This window comes from Quercus lobata, chromosome 1 (genome assembly GCF_001633185.2).
Source record: "Quercus lobata isolate SW786 chromosome 1, ValleyOak3.0 Primary Assembly, whole genome shotgun sequence".
Lineage (NCBI taxonomy): Eukaryota > Viridiplantae > Streptophyta > Magnoliopsida > Fagales > Fagaceae > Quercus > Quercus lobata.
This window is the reverse complement of record NC_044904.1, coordinates 14122279-14140943: the sequence shown is the minus strand read 5'-3', so window position 1 is coordinate 14140943 and position 18665 is coordinate 14122279. Positions and strand designations below refer to the sequence as shown.

General features: G+C 34.7%; 1 protein-coding gene across 5 annotated transcripts; it reads left to right on the top strand.

Moving 5' to 3' along the window:
• The first annotated feature begins 585 nt into the window (after positions 1-585).
• LOC115980114 (organellar oligopeptidase A, chloroplastic/mitochondrial-like) lies at positions 586-15866 on the top strand. 5 transcript variants are annotated; one of them, XM_031102394.1, is made up of 17 exons: positions 593-1059; positions 1718-1885; positions 1974-2097; positions 4215-4291; positions 5317-5460; positions 5616-5846; positions 5907-5997; positions 6859-6980; positions 7887-7994; positions 8082-8327; positions 8862-9007; positions 10009-10126; positions 12466-12625; positions 12833-12864; positions 13062-13127; positions 15217-15288; positions 15453-15866. In XM_031102394.1, the coding sequence occupies exons 1-17, from the start codon at positions 946-948 to the stop codon at positions 15522-15524; spliced, it is 2091 nt and encodes a 696-aa protein (XP_030958254.1). In that variant the 5' UTR covers positions 593-945; the 3' UTR covers positions 15525-15866. The 5 variants fall into 5 exon arrangements, with proteins under 5 accessions (XP_030958283.1, XP_030958262.1, XP_030958276.1 ...); XM_031102402.1 differs by lacking the exon at positions 15217-15288 and having other exon boundaries at positions 590-1059; XM_031102416.1 differs by lacking the exons at positions 12833-12864; positions 15217-15288 and having other exon boundaries at positions 590-1059.
• The last annotated feature ends 2799 nt before the right edge of the window (positions 15867-18665 follow it).

Here is an 18665-nt window from a genome sequence, read left to right as displayed (position 1 = left end):
ATGTTGCATGGGATGCAAAGAGGTAAGTTGTGAGATTTTTGTAGCTTAATTGTTTGGTACTTTTTTGGGTGTCTATGGCATTTACTGTTCAAATCCCAACTTTCCGTTGTAACAATCAAATTATCAAAAAAAGAAAAGAAAAACTTGGGTGTTGATGAATTCCAATACTGTTGCGTGGAATGCAAAAACGTAAGTTTTGAGGTTCTTGTACCTTTGACTATTAAAGATTGAAGTTTTGATACCAAATGGTAAGAATTTTATTGTGTGGTGACTAGTGAGTAGGGATGATTACTATTGAGTCAACTCTCCAGAGAATTAGATGAAGACGACTAGACAAGATGAAATTCAAATTGTTTATGAAAACTCATCTAAACCTCTTATTATTTCTAAAGAAGATATTTAAAATTCAAATCACCGCTCTCCATATTATTGAAATTTTTTTAAAGAGAAAAAGAAGGAACAGAATACCTAGTATACAAGTATAAACTTTTATTGTAAGGGAAAATTTTCTTTTACATTGTACTGTACAATGTAAATTTACTTTGTAAGCACAAAAAAGTGGCAAATATTGTACACCTTTACGAAAAGGTTTACATTATTGGCCAATTTTTGCGGATTAGGTATATTTAGTACCATGTAAACCTGTAAATTTCCTTACCATAATTCTAACCTTCAAAATGAAAACACCGCTCTGTTGCCACTTTTGCAAAGTAAGAGGAGGAAGAAGAAGTGTAACGGTCAGCAGTCAGAGTTTCCAACTAGAGCTAGCTAATAAAGTCTTCATTTGTTTTATAAAAGAACATCAAGTAGATCCAACAAAACAAAGTCTCTTGTCCTGTTCGGCGAAAGTGGAAGCTATATGGATCAATACCCGCTCATTTTCCTCATTCTCAAACTCAAACAATTTTCTCAACGAACCTGCAGTTTGTTGCTTCCACTCCACAAATGGCGACCGAGACCCACCACAACCCCTTGTTGGAGGACTTCGTTTTTCCTCCTTTTGATATTATCGAGCCCCACCATGTTGGTCCGGCCATTCGGTCCCTCTTGAAACAACTTGTATGTCAACCCTCCCTCCATTTCTGTTACTTTCTATTCTGGTTGCTAAATACTAAGAGAACCATGTTTTGTCTTGTCGATTTTCTTTGCAATATTTGTATTCAAGTACTGATCATGTGAGTTTGAAAGCAAAAAAGAAAAAGCTGATTGAATTAATGGGTCTATTCTATTTTCTAGGATGATCAAACACACCCTTATGAATTTTCTCAGCAACCAATTAGAGTACTAGCGATTGCATGTGTGATAAATTATTTTCTAGTAGATGATTTGGATGAACTGATCATGTGAGTTTAAAAGAAAAAAAAAACTGATTGAATTAATGGGTCTATTCTATTTTCTAGTATGATCAAACACACCCCAATGAATTTTCTCAGCAACCAAGTATAGTACTGCTGATTGCACTGTGTAATAAATTCTTTACTAGTAGATTATTTGGATATGGGCAAATCTTAGCTAGAGTTTTTTACATGTTGTACCTTAGACCATGCGCTTGCATTGACTAATGCAGCATAAAAGTTGTTATCTTTAAAATTTAACTATGTGGCTCATTGGTTAATACAATCATATTGTTGAATTTAATTGGGGGAACCTAAGCTACAGCATCTAAGACTCTTTACCTAAATTTTATCTTTTGTGGATATAATCAATGGTGTTGCAGGAGAGGGATTTGGTTGAATTGGAAGCTACAGTGGAACCAACATGGCCAAAGTTAGTTGAACCGTTGGAGAAGATCATAGATAGATTATCTGTTGTTTGGGGAATTGTGAACCATCTCAATGCTGTAAAGGACTCTTCTGAACTCCGTTATGCTATTGAAGAAGTTCAGGTGTGTTTCGTTTTGTGTACCTTTAAGAAAGATTCGATTCATTAGAATAAATGCTTTATTAGTTATTATTTATTTTGATTTTTGGCAGCCAGAGAAGGTACAATTTCAACTTAGGTTGAGCCAAAGCAAACCCATATTTTATGCTTTTAAAGCTATCCGAGAATCTTCCAGTTGGGAAAGTTTAAGTGATGCACAAAAACGTATAGTTGAAGGTTAGAAAATACTTGTTTGTGGTATGAATAAATTTGCATTTACTTGATTGAGTTAAGTGGGTTTTTTTTTTTTTCTAGTTTTGAATTGAATAAAGGTCAATGGTGTGGGAAGAATTATGCTTTTTTCACTCTCAGATAGTAATTACATACTAGGCAATGACAACCATTAGGTCTGCACTCTACACGCATAACATCTATTTATCTTAGTGGAACCATGCAATAATGTGAGGACCTTCTAGAGCTGTAAGAGCTTAATAACCACCCATAAAAATTTTGCAAAACAAAATGCTTTACAATTATTAAACTTCAAGAGATTTCCTGTGGGGAGGTTTAGGTGAGGACTTCAAATTTCACTTAGTCAATTGGAGGGTTTGTTGTGCCTCAATTAGCAATGGTAGATTGGGTATCAAGAATTGGTTGCTTTTTAATCAAGCTCTGCTGGGAAAGTGGTTGTGGTGGTATGGGATGGAACATGATTCGCCATGGAGGAAGGTGATAGATATGAAGGATGGCACACTTGGGAAAGTTGGTGCTCTAGTAAGGTTAAGGGGCTGTATGGGGTGTGCTTGTGGAAGAATATTTGTCGAGGCTGGGACAGATTCTCTCATTAGATCAGATGTGATGTTAGAGACGGTCTCAAAACTCTTATTGGGCTTTATTTGTGGACCGGTGAGTCTATTCTTCACGAGAGGTATCCAAATCCAAATAGCTCAAGACAGGGATGCTAAAATGGCCAATTATTTAGAATGCATAAATGGCTGATGTTCTTGGAGTCCTCTCTTCATTTGAGAGGTGAATGTTTGGGAGCTAGAATCTATGACACAGCTGGTAAATACTTATATGCTGCAAAGATTAGGCATGGGGTAGCAGATAAATTAATATTCGATCTGGATTCCTTCTAGAAGCAAAAGATTCCAAGTGAAAAGCTACTACAAGGTTTTATTTGGTGCGGGTAGTTATATTCCATGGAAAAGTTTCTGCACCACCAAGGGTATCTTTCTTCTCGTGGTTTGTGACATTAGGCAAGACCTTGATTATAAATAATTTGTGGAAAAGAGGTATCGTCATTATGGGCTGTTGTTTTATGTGTAAAAGACATGGTGAGAATGTGCCTTGCCTAGTTCTTCATTGTGTGGTGGCTCATGAATTGTGGCCATTGATTTTGTGTGTGTTTGGGGTTGTTTGGGTTATGCCTTCTTCTGTCATGGAGCTGCTGACTTGTTGGGAGGGATCTTCTGGTAAACATGTTAATGGGAGGATTCGGAAGGTGGTTCCTTTATGCATAATGTGGTGTCTTTAGAGGGAGAGAAATGGCTGTTGCTTTGATGTAGAAAAACAAGACTTCACTAAGTTGAAGTTTTTTATTGCTAAAGACCCTTTATGAATGGACTTTTGCCTCCAGCCAATTTCCAGTGAAAATTGTTTAGATTTTTTGGATTTTTTTCACTTTAGATTTCTGTTTTTGGTGTTCTGTATGTTTCACTTTAGATTTCACACACACACACACAGGCACATTAAAATTACTAGTTGGATGGAAACTACGAGTTAGTCAGTGGCCGTGCTTGCCCTTGCAGGTGATTTAAATATACTTGCATTATGAAGGGTAACTACAGCTCTACAAGTCCCATAGGTGATGGAAGTCATTTCCCCAAACTAAATTTGACTTGCCTTTGAGCTGCTCATAGTTATCAAGCATCGCATTTATGTGACACCACTGAATTGAGATTTCTAACTTCTTGTGGTCCTCCTTCTTGATGTGCCATTGCCCATATCAGTTTAAACCCAATCCAACTACATGACTAATTAATTGATCCTCACCCCTTGCCTGTGTAAGTGTTTATGTGTTTTAGTCAGAGGCAAATTGGGTGTGGCCCCACTGGCAGTAAGGAAGAGGAACCTTCCATTGCAAGTGCATCTTACATATGATCAAGTTTAGCGGCTCTAGTGGTTTAGCCCATGGAAGATGAACATTGCATGTTAAAACATGGCCATCTATCAACCATGCTTGCATTTCGGATTAAACTCCGATTGCTGTTTTCATTTTTACAGTCATATCTTTAGTGACATTGGCTTCTGGGAATTTTATATATGTGATGCACAATTTATGTTTTGTGCAGCTCAAATAAGAGATGCAGTCCTCAATGGTATTTCCCTTGAAGATGATAAAAGACAACAGTTCAATAAAATTGAACAGGTGAGTTTTCCATCTGAATCATAACCTTAAGGAATAAAAAAATTGAAAAGAATTGAAAAGAAAAGGATTTTAATAAAACTATAGAAAGGTAAGCATTTAAGTTTGTCCATACTGTTTGAGTTCAAAGTTCAGACGGTGGATATACTAAATGCTGGTTTCTTCTTTTTAACTCCATGGCTAACAATGCCTAGCCCACAGAGAAAAGGTACGGGCTCCTTCAAATCAAATAATGACATAAACTATTATTTCCGGTAGCAAATATGCTGGTACGACTAAATTTACTTTCATTACTGCTCTGACGTAGATTTATAGCATTCTTTTCTAAGCAATCTGATATATAAATAAGAAAAATCATCTCCATGATAGTCAGTTATTTTCTTCTTCATTTGATACATTTAAAAATCTGCTATAGAGGGTGACTGAGAATCCTTCTTCTCGTGCCCAGTCACCACTAGCAAAACTCATCCCACTTTTTTTTCCACCTTTGGCCCAGTTCGCTTATTCTTCTTCCCATTGTCTTCTGGGTCTATTCTATGGGATATTTCTCGACTTCGGTTGGGTTTGTTTTATTCCTACGCAACTCGTCTTGGCAACCAAAACTTCATAGAGAAGGCAACCTTTTGTCTTGTCCTAATCATTGATGTTTGGTTTCTTGCTCATATAGTTGTCATAGTAATAATAATAGAGATTTTTATTACTTATTTAAAAAAAGGAGATATTTATTTACACTCAATATGGAAAGAGGATTTTGAAACTTGTTTCTAATTAATCTAATGTATGAAACTAAATGAGAAATTATCAATATATCTCTATAATAGCACAAGATATGAAAATCAAAAGTTAAAACCAATTAACTTTCATTATTTCAAAGTAAAGTCACATGAAAGTGTATATTCCTTTCACAAAAAAAGATGAATTGAAAACTTACAGGTTTTCTAGAGAATATTCATAATTAATTGATGATGCAATAACTGTATAAATTTTTGGGCTGGTGATTATTGCCAATCATTGTGAGTTATTTGTAGGAGTTAGAAAAGTTAGCACAGAAATTTGAAGAGAATGTTCTAGATGCCACAAAGAAATATGAAAAATTGGTTACTGATAAGAAGGACATTGAAGGAATGCCTACTACTGCACTTGCCATGGCTGCACAAAAGGCAATTTCCAAGGTATGTCATGTACAGTCCTAGTAACTAGTAAGCAATATTAATGGTCTTTACTTACTGATCAGGGAAAAAAAAAAAAAAAAAACTGCTGTGAAGAGGCAATTTTTACTGTGTTATAGTTTCTTTCATTTCTGATATATGCATCCTCCTAACATTAGGGCTATGAAAATGCTACCGTTGAAAATGGGCCATGGGTTATTACTTTGGATGGTCCAAGCTATCGTTGTGTCATGCAACATGCTCGGAACCGATATTTGCGTGAGGAAGTATACCGTGCTTATATCACCCGTGCTTCAAGTGGAGACCTCAACAATACACCAATTATTGACCAAATTTTGAAGCTTAGGTTGGAGAAAGCAAATCTTCTTGGCTATGATAACTATGCTGAGGTATGATGTTTTATGTATTAGATATGTCTTCTTTCAGAAACTTACTTATTTTGAATATAGGTAAGCATGGAAAAGAAAATGGCTACTGTCAGTAAAGCAGAGGAGCTTATAGAGGAACTTTGTAGTGCTTCATGGAGTTCTGCAATTCAAGGTAATGTGCTGTTAAGTTGATTTGTGGAAAATTTCATGGAATTTGGGTACATGATTGTGTATAGGGTTTTTTTCCCCCCTTCCTTGAAGAGGATAAGTGAATTATCGTTGTCTTTATATATGTTTTAAGTATCCAGAAAAAGAGTACATTTTTAAATAATTGTTATATTTCATAATGGAATCTGTTGCTTTGTTAGACACATTGGTATTTTCATGGAAGAGTTGAGATCTGAAATTGGTGCAATTGTCACTAGGTTCAATATTTTTGTGATATAATTGTCCATAGATTGTAAGAATCCTAGGCCTTACATATAAAGGTGAAGAAAGGATGGAAAGAAAGGGGCAGCTAACATTCTAGGCAACACATTAGGGTAAAACCATTTTGAGTTTTTCAATGAAGCATTTATTATATATTAAAAAAAATCCTAGGCAACACATAATGGGTACTCCTTTGTGGATGCTTAATTATATGTTATAAGATAATTGTTCAAGATGGAATAATTGTCTTTTTTATAAATAGATGTGTGGTATGTTCTCCATGTCTCTTGGAGTTTTAGAACTTTAATGATGCTTTCCTTAATTTTGTGAAGGATTGTCCTGGGTTTATCCGTACTTACTATAGTATAGCTTTTCTACAGATTAATAATTACTGATAAATGAAGAGAATATGGATTGTGGGTGCAAAGTTAAACTGCCCCCAACCTAAAACCTATTTTAGCAGGTTTCGGGTGGCCATAGATGTATGGAATTGCTTTTGAGACATAGACGAGAGAAAACAAATCTCATTTTCTTTTTCGTTTCCAATCAAATGTCACTTGTCTTGATGTTTTAGTGGGCTCACTATCTTTATTTTTCTTTGTAGACATGGAGGACATTAAAATTTTTGCTAAAGGTCAAAATGCAACAGAAGCTGATGAATTGAATCTCTGGGATGTAAAATTCTGGAGTGAGAGATTGCGTGAGTCCAGTTATCACATAAATGAGGTAGGCCTCTCTCTCTCTCTCTCTCTGTACATGCATCTGCGCATGTGTGTGTGAAAAAATTAAGCAAATGTTGATGGATACACTTCTGATGAATTTTTATTAGCTTTAGAAAATGCATAATATATAACCTTGATATTGCTTAAGTCACTATTAGATTTTTTAGGCCCATCCAGCATGGTGAGATTTTCTTCTCAGCGGTGCCTCAAGTCACTTTCTGTCCTGGGGTTTGGAAATGGCCCACTTAATTGGTATGTTTCACCCAGAAGCTCTACAGGAACCCTCCAACATTGGCATTGCAAGAATGGTCAGACGTTGACATGAAACAGGGGAAGTTTATCTCCTAGTTATCAATGTGTTCTTGAGTGTTCAAATATCCATGAAGTTGTGCTCGATAGGCTGCATCTTCCAGTCTTAATCCTAGAGAAGGTTTTTGTGAGAAAGTTGGACAATTTGTCTGTGCATGCTCTTAGTATACGTATTTATCTGTGGTCTGCAATGGACTGATAGTCATGATACTATATTAGCCCTTGGAGGGTCATACAACATGAGAAAAACATCAGGAATGACTGAGCGACTGCCCTATGTAATTTTCAAACTATGGACATTAACTTAATCAAGGAGACTACGAATTTGAAAGTGAAATGATTACTTTGGCTACATGACTTTTGGTTGACTCATTATTAAGTTGGCTGCACATGGCTACATGACTTTTCTTCCCCCTTCTTACTATTTGAGAGTGATCTGAATTTTTATTTTTGTTAAAAGCTATTATTTGTGAATCTGTCTTTGGGCACATGCCAAGTATTCTTCAATGGACTTGTCTTTATTTAATCTTCTATCAAGATTTGACTTACAGTTCTATTTACATAAGCTTTAGTGCCACTTCACTTGATTTTAAACTTACAGGAAGAGTTGCGTCCCTTTTTATCACTGCCAAATGTTATAGATGGCCTCTTTAGCCTTGCAAAGATGCTCTTTGCAATTGATATTGACCCAGCGGATGGCCTAGCTCCGGTAATCTATTTTATTTACTGCATTCACTTGCTCTCTTTGATTTAAACATTAAAAGTTTCATTTGTCATGTTGGAAGTTACTCTTCAGGTATGGAATGAGGATGTCAAATTGTACTGTGTCAAAGATTCCTATGGTGCTCCCATGGCATACTTCTATTTTGACCCATATTCTCGTCCCTCTGAAAAACGTGGTGGGGCATGGGTCTCTGTGATTGTTGGTCGTAGTCGTGCACTTTCACGAGATGGTACATCATCTAGGTTGCCCATTGTACACATAGTGTGCAATCAAACACCACCATTAGCTGGCAAGCCAAGCCTTATGACCTTCCATGAGGTATGGCACATCACACATTGCATATAAGGTGAAATCATTTTAATTCTGGCCCTTACAGTGTAACTTAAAATTGCAAGTAAATATCACCTTGAACAATTTTGTGATGATTTAGTCTTATAGTTTACTTATCAAAAGAGAAAAAGGTTTTTGCTATGTTTTTTTAGTTTCCTTTTTCTGCCCTCTTCCAGTGTTGTGTTTATCAGGGGTCTATTTGTTTTACCTAAAAAGGCCAACTTATTTTCATCACCGGCTTATGTACAGCCTTTTACAGCCTTGCTTTTCTATATATAACTGTACTTTAACACATATTTTGATTTTAGAACAAAGTAAACCAATGAAAATAAACTCATCCTAACGCACTCAAAATTCTATAATTTATAAGAAACTGATTCTTGTTTTCCAGTGATTTTCTGGGATTTGGATAATTCATTAATTTCTGAGTAGGGGCAATGGCATGTTACAACTAGTGTTGCTCACTGAGTGCATTGTTTCAAGAATGAATATTTTGATGTTGATTGAAGCCATTATAACCAGGTTGAGGCTGTCTTCCATGAGTTTGGCCATGCCCTTCAGCATATGTTAACCACGCAAGATGAGGGACTTGTTTCTGGTAATCGAGGGATAGAATGGGATGCTGTTGAATTACCTTCTACGTTCATGGAAAATTGGTGCTATCAAAGGTAATGATGTTTAATATCTATAGTGAAATATACTATATTGGATCAGACTCAATCGCTTCACAACTCACATGTTCATATCTTTTAATTAGGTGAATTTTTTGACTCAGTTTGAAATGGAGCAGCATGTGAAGTTGGTTGTACATCACTAGTCCATATACAGAATATCAAAGAGAGTTTATGTTGATAGAAAGTGCCCAAGGAAGTTAGAGGTGAGACATGAGTTTTACCTCGCTTCCTTTGTTGGGATCTTAAGATAGGTGGTCGTTAGGGACTTTAAGGATGTATATTCTGATCTTGTTTTTATTGTACAGTGCTTTACTTTTTGATCTTATACTCCTTTAGTAAGTACCAAGGTGCAAATAAAACCCTCCAAAGCAGTTGTCAAGATTTTTTTTCCCTTATCTAGCTATTAAAATTTGGTTGTTGATTCATTTCAAGGGTATGTTTCCAATTTAAATGTAGTTATCAGAATTGTTAATGAAAATTTCCTTTCCAGCCAAAAAAAAAAAAAAAAAAAGATGGAAAAATCCCTATCTTTTTGCCTTCTGACTTCTATTGAAGAATCAAAGATGAAGGAAAACTAAAGGTTGAAAAGCAAATTGTACTAAAGTCGTATAGAAAGCTAATCAAATTTGGTTAAAATTTTGTCAGACATACATACATACTTGTACTATAACATTAAACAGAAAAAAAAGGGACTAAAATAAGAGGTGGGAAAAGCCATTTCATCCACACATCTAAATGTTTGCAAGGATTTTTTTAGATGTCTGAAGAGAGCTCTAGATGGCAATCTGACAAGTGAGCTCTGGGGCACTTTGTAGTGACTCATCCAGTAATTTCAAGCAAACATTAAAATTTGAGGAAATTCTATGATTTCCTTTGTACAATACCAAAAAAAAAAAAAAAAACTATAGGTCTGAATCTCAAGCACTTGATTGTTTTGTATAGTTATTCTAGATTTTGCATCTCTGGCATTCTATTTGAACATTCTCCTTTTGCAGGGATACTTTAAGGAGCATTGCCAAGCACTATGAAACTGGTGAGAGTCTCCCTGAAGAAGTATGCTTGAAACTTCGTTCAGCAAGGACTTTTCGTGCAGGTTCAGAGCTTCTTCGTCAGGTTGATTGAAGCCTATTGAACTTTTTTTTTTTTGGATAAGTTGAACTTAATTTTGCAAATTTCTTTGTTTCAAATATTAATAAGGCTTCTTTCTGTTGTCTTCTTGTTTTTATTTTTTGCATTCCAAGGTCCAACCATATTCTACTTCAGGCAATAGCTCGTCTCTTTTTTTCTTTCTAAGATAATTTATCTAAGAGATTAGCGGTAGTGCTAGGAGTTTAAAATTTAACAAATCTTTAAACAATGCTAATTAATATAAGTAAAAAGTAAATAAAAAATTAAACAAAATTTGAATCGTAATGCAAAATATAATATAAATGTGAACTAATTTATTTTTTTCACGTGATTGTTAACTTACCTAGCTGCATTGACAATTTATCATAATTTGAAATTGTTGCATTTTTCATTGATTGGATTCTTGCTTTTGAAGATTACTTTTATTATTTGGGAGATCTGTGAAGAGGAAAAAGTTAAACTTGTGTCAAATAATTTAGAAAGTTATGCTGCAGAATGGTGGGTTGATACTTGAGATAAAAGATGTTAGAATACATCAACATAAACATGAAATTCATTCTTGGCAAGAATTTAAAAAGATGATGGTTGATAATTTTTTCCTTGTGATTATTATGGAATATTACATTGTACGAGTGACAAATAAACAAGTAAATTCTTGCATAGAGATAAATAATATGGGCTTTATCTTCCAAACACCAAAGAAGAATATTAATTTGAAAGTTGGAGATTCAAAGCCACATTTCAAGATCAAAGAAGTCCCACAACAAGAAAGTGGAAAATTTTCTTTGGAGAATCTGACCAAGAGGCACCGGTTGAAAAATCATGTGTTGAAGAGAATATTCTTCTTGCAGATTACACAGTAGTCAAACAAGAAAATATGGAGATTCTCAAGGATATTAATGAAGATCCTGTTATAGAGAAAAATCACAAGGAGATTGATCTTGTGCTGAAGAGAATATCCCAATTGAAGATTACACAAAAGTCAAATTAGATTTTGAGTCCATCACATACAAGTAGTGCCACAAGATATATATGTATATATATATATATATATATATATTTTGGGGTAGTAATTTTATATTTTTTTCATTAATCTGCTCTTGATTAGTGTTGCAAATCAATTAAAGATTGAGGTGAAGAGATTTTGGGTCACATTTTTTATGGAGAATAGATTTGTGAAGAACTTAAAGATTGCAAAATATTCAAAACATCTTTTCCTGTAGAATGGAAGATTTCATCTGAAATTGAAAAGTGAAAACTCCATGAGGAGTTCTTTCCAAGTGAAAGGGGTCTGACGTAAGACGTTCTTGTCATATATTTTATTAAGTTGTATGGTATGTTTAAAAATATTTTGATTGGAAGAACTTAAAGATTGCAAAATATTCAAAACATCTTTTCCTGTAGAATGGAAGCTTTCATCTGAAATTGAAAAGTGAAAACTCAATGATGAGTTCTTTCCAAGCGAAAGGGGTCTGACGTAAGTCGTTCTTGTCATATATTTTATTAAGTCGTATGGTATGTTTAAAAATATTTTGATTGGAAATTTTTTTTTTTTTTTTTTTTTTTTTTTTTTTTTTTTAAGCCTGTTAACTTGGCCCCTAGAGTGTAAAACAAAATTAATGCGTCTTCTATCAGTAAAATTTCAGTCTTTCATCTTTATTTTTTTCCTGTATATTCCAAATCTCTACCTTATAGATTCAAGTTTTCCAGGGGCCTAGTTGTGCATTAATCCTTCTCTTTCTATAACATTGTGTTAGATTTACTTTAGCCCCCTTCTTGGGGGTGAGGTTTCAAGGGACAATTTTCCCCCTCAACCCCCCTTGGGCCCTGCCCTTGTGAAATGGTATTTTTATTCAGTTCCACTGCTAGTCACCTCTTCAGAATGAATTACCAATTATGGCAGAAAAATCTTCAATGGCTGTAGATCTTATTTAGTTCACATATTTCACAGTTGATAAATTTAGGCTTAGGAAAAATGGTTCAAACAATTGGATCTGCCCATACAAACTCCTCATAAAGTGAGACTGAAAATAGAGAATAGCTTGTTTCTGCAGTGACTATAATTTGTACTTTAGATTTAAGAATGGACTGGTAATTGAAGTCAGGAGTTCAAACTAATGTGAAAGTTCAACGATACCAATAACTCATCTTGGAAAGAAATGGAAACAAATTCTATCATGCTTGCCGGCTTTCTTGATGTTCTTTTAATTGCCTAATGATTATAAAATGTTTTAATAAAAAGAAAATAAGAATTACTCATTTTATCACTTTAATAGAATGTAATGTTTTGTGTAACTGTTTAATATGTTATCATGTCATTGTAGCTACGATTTGCGAGTGTAGATATGGAACTCCATACAAAGTATGTTCCTGGTGGTTCAGAATCCGTCTTTGACATTGATCATAGAGTGGGTCAAAAGACTCATTTGATCCCATTGCTTCCAGAGGACAGGTTCCTCTGCAGTTTCAGCCATATATTTGCAGGTTTGTGTTACAGATTATTTTACTATTTCATTTTACCTTATTGTATGATGTGTAATTACAAAGTTGAAGGAACAACTTCGCTTCAAAAGGTTTGAAACCACCACGTATCCTGCTTAGTTAAAATAACAATAATAATAATTACTAAAACAATAATAATAAGAAATTTTCTACCTTTTTTAGTCATGTCTTGTTTTTGTTGAACATTAGATGATTATGCAGCTGGATACTACAGCTACCAGGTACTTTTTGGTCCCTCTTGCATACATAATATTCCTTTTAGTGTTCATGCTTTCTTCAGATTGCTCTTATGTAGTATGAACCTCAATTCTCACATTTTTCCAACAAGCTGCTTCTTTATTTTTCAAGTTTCATTTTAGATTGTTATATTAACTTTTTTATACAGTATTTTTCTGACCTTAGAAGTCCAATTTTTCAGTGGGCAGAGGTGTTGGCTTTTGATGCCTTTTCCGCATTTGAGGAGGCTGGCTTGGATAATGACAAGGTATGTCTTTGAACTTGAACTTGACTTCAAAGAAGTTGGCCTACAAATCTTTCATGTGTCATATAAGTTCCCTCATATTAAGGTAGATTGAGTCATGTAATGCTTCTTGTTTTCACCTTAATGGCTACTAATTTAGATTATCTTTTGACCTCTTAATCTCACTGATTTAGTTTATTTATCGTCTAATAGTTTGGACTTCATTAGTCTTGAAAAAACCCTCTCACATTAGGTCTGGCATGTAAAAAACTTCCAACTGTTTATAGGGATCACCGTGTGTAAGAAATCAAGTGTGGGTTCAAGATAAACAGAAGTTAATCTTTTCCCCATCTTACCGCAGCTAGTGAAATGAAAGGAGCTTAAAATACCAATATCGTCTAGTAGGTTGGCAAAAAAGTAATCAGCAACCATGACATGACTATTCAGATTGTTATAAAATCATGAGTCATAAACAAACAACTGACTGCCCCTGAACCTCATATTAGGGGTCACTATTGACCTGAGCCAGCAATTCTTGAATGCATCATAGATTTGAGGAAAGCCTGCAGTCCTTTTAGCTGGGTCATGTGGATTCTGTCTGTCACTGAATTTTATCATTATTAACATGTCTAGGCCATTAGATAAGTTTTTTCAGTTCCTGGTATAAATTGGCATTGTTAGCTTTATTTCTTAGTATGCTTTTGGTTACCAATGCAGTATATAATATTCCTTGCTGTTTCACATGCTTAATTGATATTTGAAATAAAAACTTGTGCTAGATTATTAGTGTTTTGGCAGTTATTGGTGTCAGTATCTTTGATCTACTAAAGATTTCTTCATATTGCTGGTTTCTTCTCAGAATCTTATTCAGTTTTGTGCATATATGATTCATTTCAAGCTCAAATTACTGAAAATTTGATGGAGATTCTGCAATTCCACTTGTGAGAGTAATATACTCCTGTTCCATTTATGGTGGGAAGTTTCTTATTGGTGGTTGTTAAAAAATATTGAATTACACTCAGAAACAATATCTCAGTGATATTTACCTGTGCAAGTATCACAGATGCTTCCCTTTTTGCACATTGCATCGAAAAAACACATCCTTGTGAGAATTTTCTTTTAAAAATTATAATGGGCATACATACATGTGTGTGCACACAGATATATTCCTACATACACAGCGCATGCACTCGCACTGACACAAATGAAAAATATATAGAAGGAAGAACCTGCTAGCTGCTACCGAAGTTTTGAAAACTCATCCTGTTTAGAAACTTACACACACACACACACACACACACACACATACATATATATATATATAAATATATATTTAAAAGGAAGTATCCTGCTGTTGCTTTTAATATGATTGTAAGGTTGGTAGGTTGATTTTTAAAATTAGCAGTTATAGCTTACTTTTCCATTCAACTGTTGATTATTTGCTCAAAATGGTCACTTAATTTAAGTTTGATGTAATAAACATAACAGCATGAGTCTGGGAATACTTTTGAAGAAAAGATCCAACTCTTATTTAACTAGCTGTTGTTAGTTTACATATGAATTTTAGAATTTCAATATCATAGATTTGTAGATTGAATGCTGATAGGATTTGAATGTAGCCATAATTTATCAAAAACTGATGTAAACTTAGAGGAGGAGCCGTCCATCCTATTAGGTGGTCTTGGTTGTTGCATAAAGTAAATATCATTTAAAATTTTTGTTTTTCTTGCAAGGAAATGAGTAGGGGATCATTTTATTTTGAAGGTTTAATTTTCAGTGCAACAGTTTCATACACCAATTATTTTTCTAATTTATAACTTAGTGATCATTTAATTATTCTAATAATGTTTGTTATTCGGTTGACAATATTGATATATCACTATCACAAGTTCATAATCAATTCTTAACCACCTTATTCCACCTTTTTCAAGTGAACTGCACAAATATTCTGTTTTCCCTATATATCTTATTCCCTTGTGGTTCATATGTACTTTAATTCATCTACAAGCTTACTTCATGAAATCTATTGGATGAACTGGTTATTTCGTATCATGATAAGTTCATTACACTGGTCGTCTGTCATTAGTTTATTGATCAATCTGTCTTGCAACAGGCTATTAAAGAAATGGGTCTGAAGTTTCGAGAAACCATACTTGCTCTTGGTGGTGGAAAATCACCCCTTGAGGTTGTACACAATTAACATACAATTGTTTTTTAGTTTGTAAATTGAAAAATCTCACCATGAAAGTGCCACGGGCTCATGGTTTTGGTTATAGTCACCATTTGAAATAAAACTTTGTTTTTGTATAATCTTTGCCATTCCTAATTGTATAGAGATAATTCTTTCAGGTTTTCATTGAGTTCCGAGGGCGTGAACCTTTGCCAGAGGCGATGCTCAGGTACAATGGCTTATTGCCTTGATTTGCATGCAAGGGCTAGCAGAATAATAAAGCCAGCAATCGACTTGTAAAGTCCTTGTTATCATGAGCATGTAATCTCAATCAAAACATGTTGTCCTCAACTTCTCCATCAAAGTAGTATCAATACGTTTGGCACTTGAATAAAGCACTATGATTGTGAAGATTGTATAGGTTATGCTTAAATTATTGCAAATTGTAAGATATTGCATCCAAGTGTAGCTGCTTTTGGAGGATACTATTCTCTCCTTCTCACTCAGTGCAGTAATAGCCAACCTTCATCACACAATCACTATCCTGGATGCATTTACGTTATCAGAAAGAACACCATCTGCATTAACTTTCAGTGCCATTTTTGGGTGGCTTCTGTGTCCTGAGTGTGTTGTGTTACTTGTGCATTACCGTTTTGCCTCTCCTTGGCTCTTATATAAATCCTGGTTGCTTTTTATTTGGGTGGGCTACTAAAATTAAAATGGAACGTTTTAGGAAGTACTTTGCTTTGAAAACTAAAGAAAACTTTATGAAACAACAATTGATGTTATACGGTAAACTCCACCATTATTTGGCTAAAAGACCCATTTTGAATGCTCATGAAGACCTCTAAATTCCAGGATTTTTATGCCATTTAAACTCAATTTTCTTAACAATTTTGTTAGTTAGCATGTGTCTAAAATTATTTAGGAAACAAGCATCTTGAGTCTTTTAAGACTCGAGTTCAGTAAAAAAAACTCGAGTCTCAAAGACTCGAGTTTCATGAGGTGGCAAAGCTGATATGGAACTTGGGTCTCTAAGACTCAAGACCCACAAAAGAAAAAAATTCTCTAAGGCTAAGAAAAGAAGAGAAGTTCATGCCATGTCCCACCAATTTGAAAAGAAGAGAAGGGGGGAATTTGCAGGCTAGCGCAGTAGGGAGAAAGAATATAATAAGTTAACGCATGTCTGTAAGGATTTTGGAAACTAGCATCTTGAGTTTTTAAAACTCGAGATCAATGATAAAAATCGAGGCTCTCAAACTCGAGTTCCACTGCAGCCATGGAGGAATATGGTCACGTGGAACTCAAGTTTGAGAGACTCGAGTTTCATAGAAGTAGATTTGAAGATGGAGAATGAGAAAAGGAGGAGAAGAGAAGGAAAAGAAGATCCAGATCAAAAGAAGAAGACAACAACCTGGAGAAACTGGATCTAAAAAAGATGGAGGACACGGATGATTTGCATGACGACGACTTGCACGAAGAAAGGAACGATCTGAGTCTCGATGACGACGAACGAAGGTGAAGAACAGATTTGAGTGGGCGATTGGACGATCTGAGTTTGATCTGCATGAAGAAAGGAACGATCTAAGTCTGATCTGCACGACGACAAAGAACAGAGATGAAGAATAGAGGAAGAACAATTGGACGATATGAGTTCTGCAGGAAGAAGAACGCTAGATCAGAATGAATGCGAGGAAGAAGAAGCAAAACTCGAGTCTTTAAAACTCGATTCTTAAAAGTGAAACTCGAGTTCCACGTGGAGTTCCACATCAATTTTCTTCCACGTCAGCTCCCACCACTTACAAATCGAGACTTAAAAACTCGAGTTTTAGATACTTGAGATGCTAGTTTACAACATTGTTTTGAAACATGATAACTAACTAAATTTTTTGATATTTGGAAAAAAAAATTCAGAAGAGAAGTCCATGCTGTGTGACCGTGTCCCACCAATTTTAAAAAAAGAGAAGGTGATCTCCCATTAAACAAACTCAGCGTAGCAACAATGAAGAGAAGCCATGCCTCCCATTCATGTGTCCCGCCAATTTGATGTGCCATCAAAACAAACTCGGCAGAGCAACAACAAATCAATAGCTAGTCAAATGAAATGATTTACTTTTATCTTTTTCTAGATGACAAGTGATAATACATGACTTTCAAAAAAAAAAAAGTGATAATACATGCTTCCTACTTCAAGCTTTCTTGGTCCCCCATCCCAACCATTAAATCTGAAGAGGATCAGTTTATTTTATCTCTTATTTTAGTTTTCTTTTGAGGAAGAAACTCGAGTTTCATGTGAATTTTTTTCGCATCAACTTTACCACCTCATGAAACTCGAGTCTTTGAGACTTGAGAGTTTTTTCACTGAACTTCAGCCTTAAAAACTTGAGATGTTAGTTTTTTAAATAGTTTCGAAAACATGTTAATTAACGAAATTGTTAGCAAAATGCTATTAATTTGCAAAAAAATCCCTGAATCCCATGCCCTTGTAACTTTTACATATAAACCATCTTTCGACTTAGCTATTGAAGCCTTCTCTCATTTCTTGTTTGTCCAGCCCGAGACTACTTATCATTGAGTTAACCATCTTTCGACTTAGCTATTGAAGCCTTCTCTCATTTCTTGTTTGTCCAGCCCGAGACTACTTATCATTGAGTTAAAATTTTCACATAGGTTAATTGGAAACTTGAAGCAACTCATGACATATATAGAAATGGTTTTGGCATTGACAACAACCTTAATATATATATATATATATATGTGTGTGTGTGTGTGTATGTGTAGGTTAGGTAAGAAAAAATTTATTAAAAGAAGACTACTGCATGTAAAAGAACATGAGATAACTAAGAAAGTATAGTAAATAGTCAAAACTATGTACACAAATGAAGGGAATCTATAAGCATCAAAAGAAAATCACTAAATGTGAGTTAGTGGCGAAGCTAGACTATTTCCTTAGGGGGCCAATGTGTAAAAGTCAGTATATATATATATATATATATATATATATATATTTCATAGAAATTGTGAGGAAGGGTTTCTTCAAAACCTAGGGGGGCATAGCCTCTTTGCCCCTCTCCCCCCTCTAGTGTGTGGGTCTCCAAGCCCAAGACCAATCAAATAAAGTCCATGTAAATGATGCAATTAGCTACTCCCTCAAGCTCTCCACATCCTCAAAAGTGTGCCTATTCCCCTCCCTCTAAATACATTGTATCAAACATAATGATGTTAAATTTCATTTGTTAAACTAGTGTTTTCCCCAACCAATCCTTCCAATCTTGCAAGAGATCAATCACTTTCACCATAACAACGCATGCAGCCCAAAAGATTTAAAATCTGAATTTCTTCGCATAGTATTCTTTTTCAAAAGACTAAATTGACAATTTTTTGTATAAAAA

Bases quoted from the DNA above. Each gene is read 5' to 3' on its own strand.
- LOC115980114 (XM_031102394.1), top strand. From the start codon at position 946: ATGGCGACCGAGACCCACCACAACCCCTTGTTGGAGGACTTCGTTTTT. The intron at 5,847-5,906 runs GTATGATGTTTT...TTTTGAATATAG, and splicing joins GCTATGATAACTATGCTGAG to GTAAGCATGGAAAAGAAAAT. The intron at 6,981-7,886 runs GTAGGCCTCTCT...TTAAACTTACAG, and splicing joins CCAGTTATCACATAAATGAG to GAAGAGTTGCGTCCCTTTTT.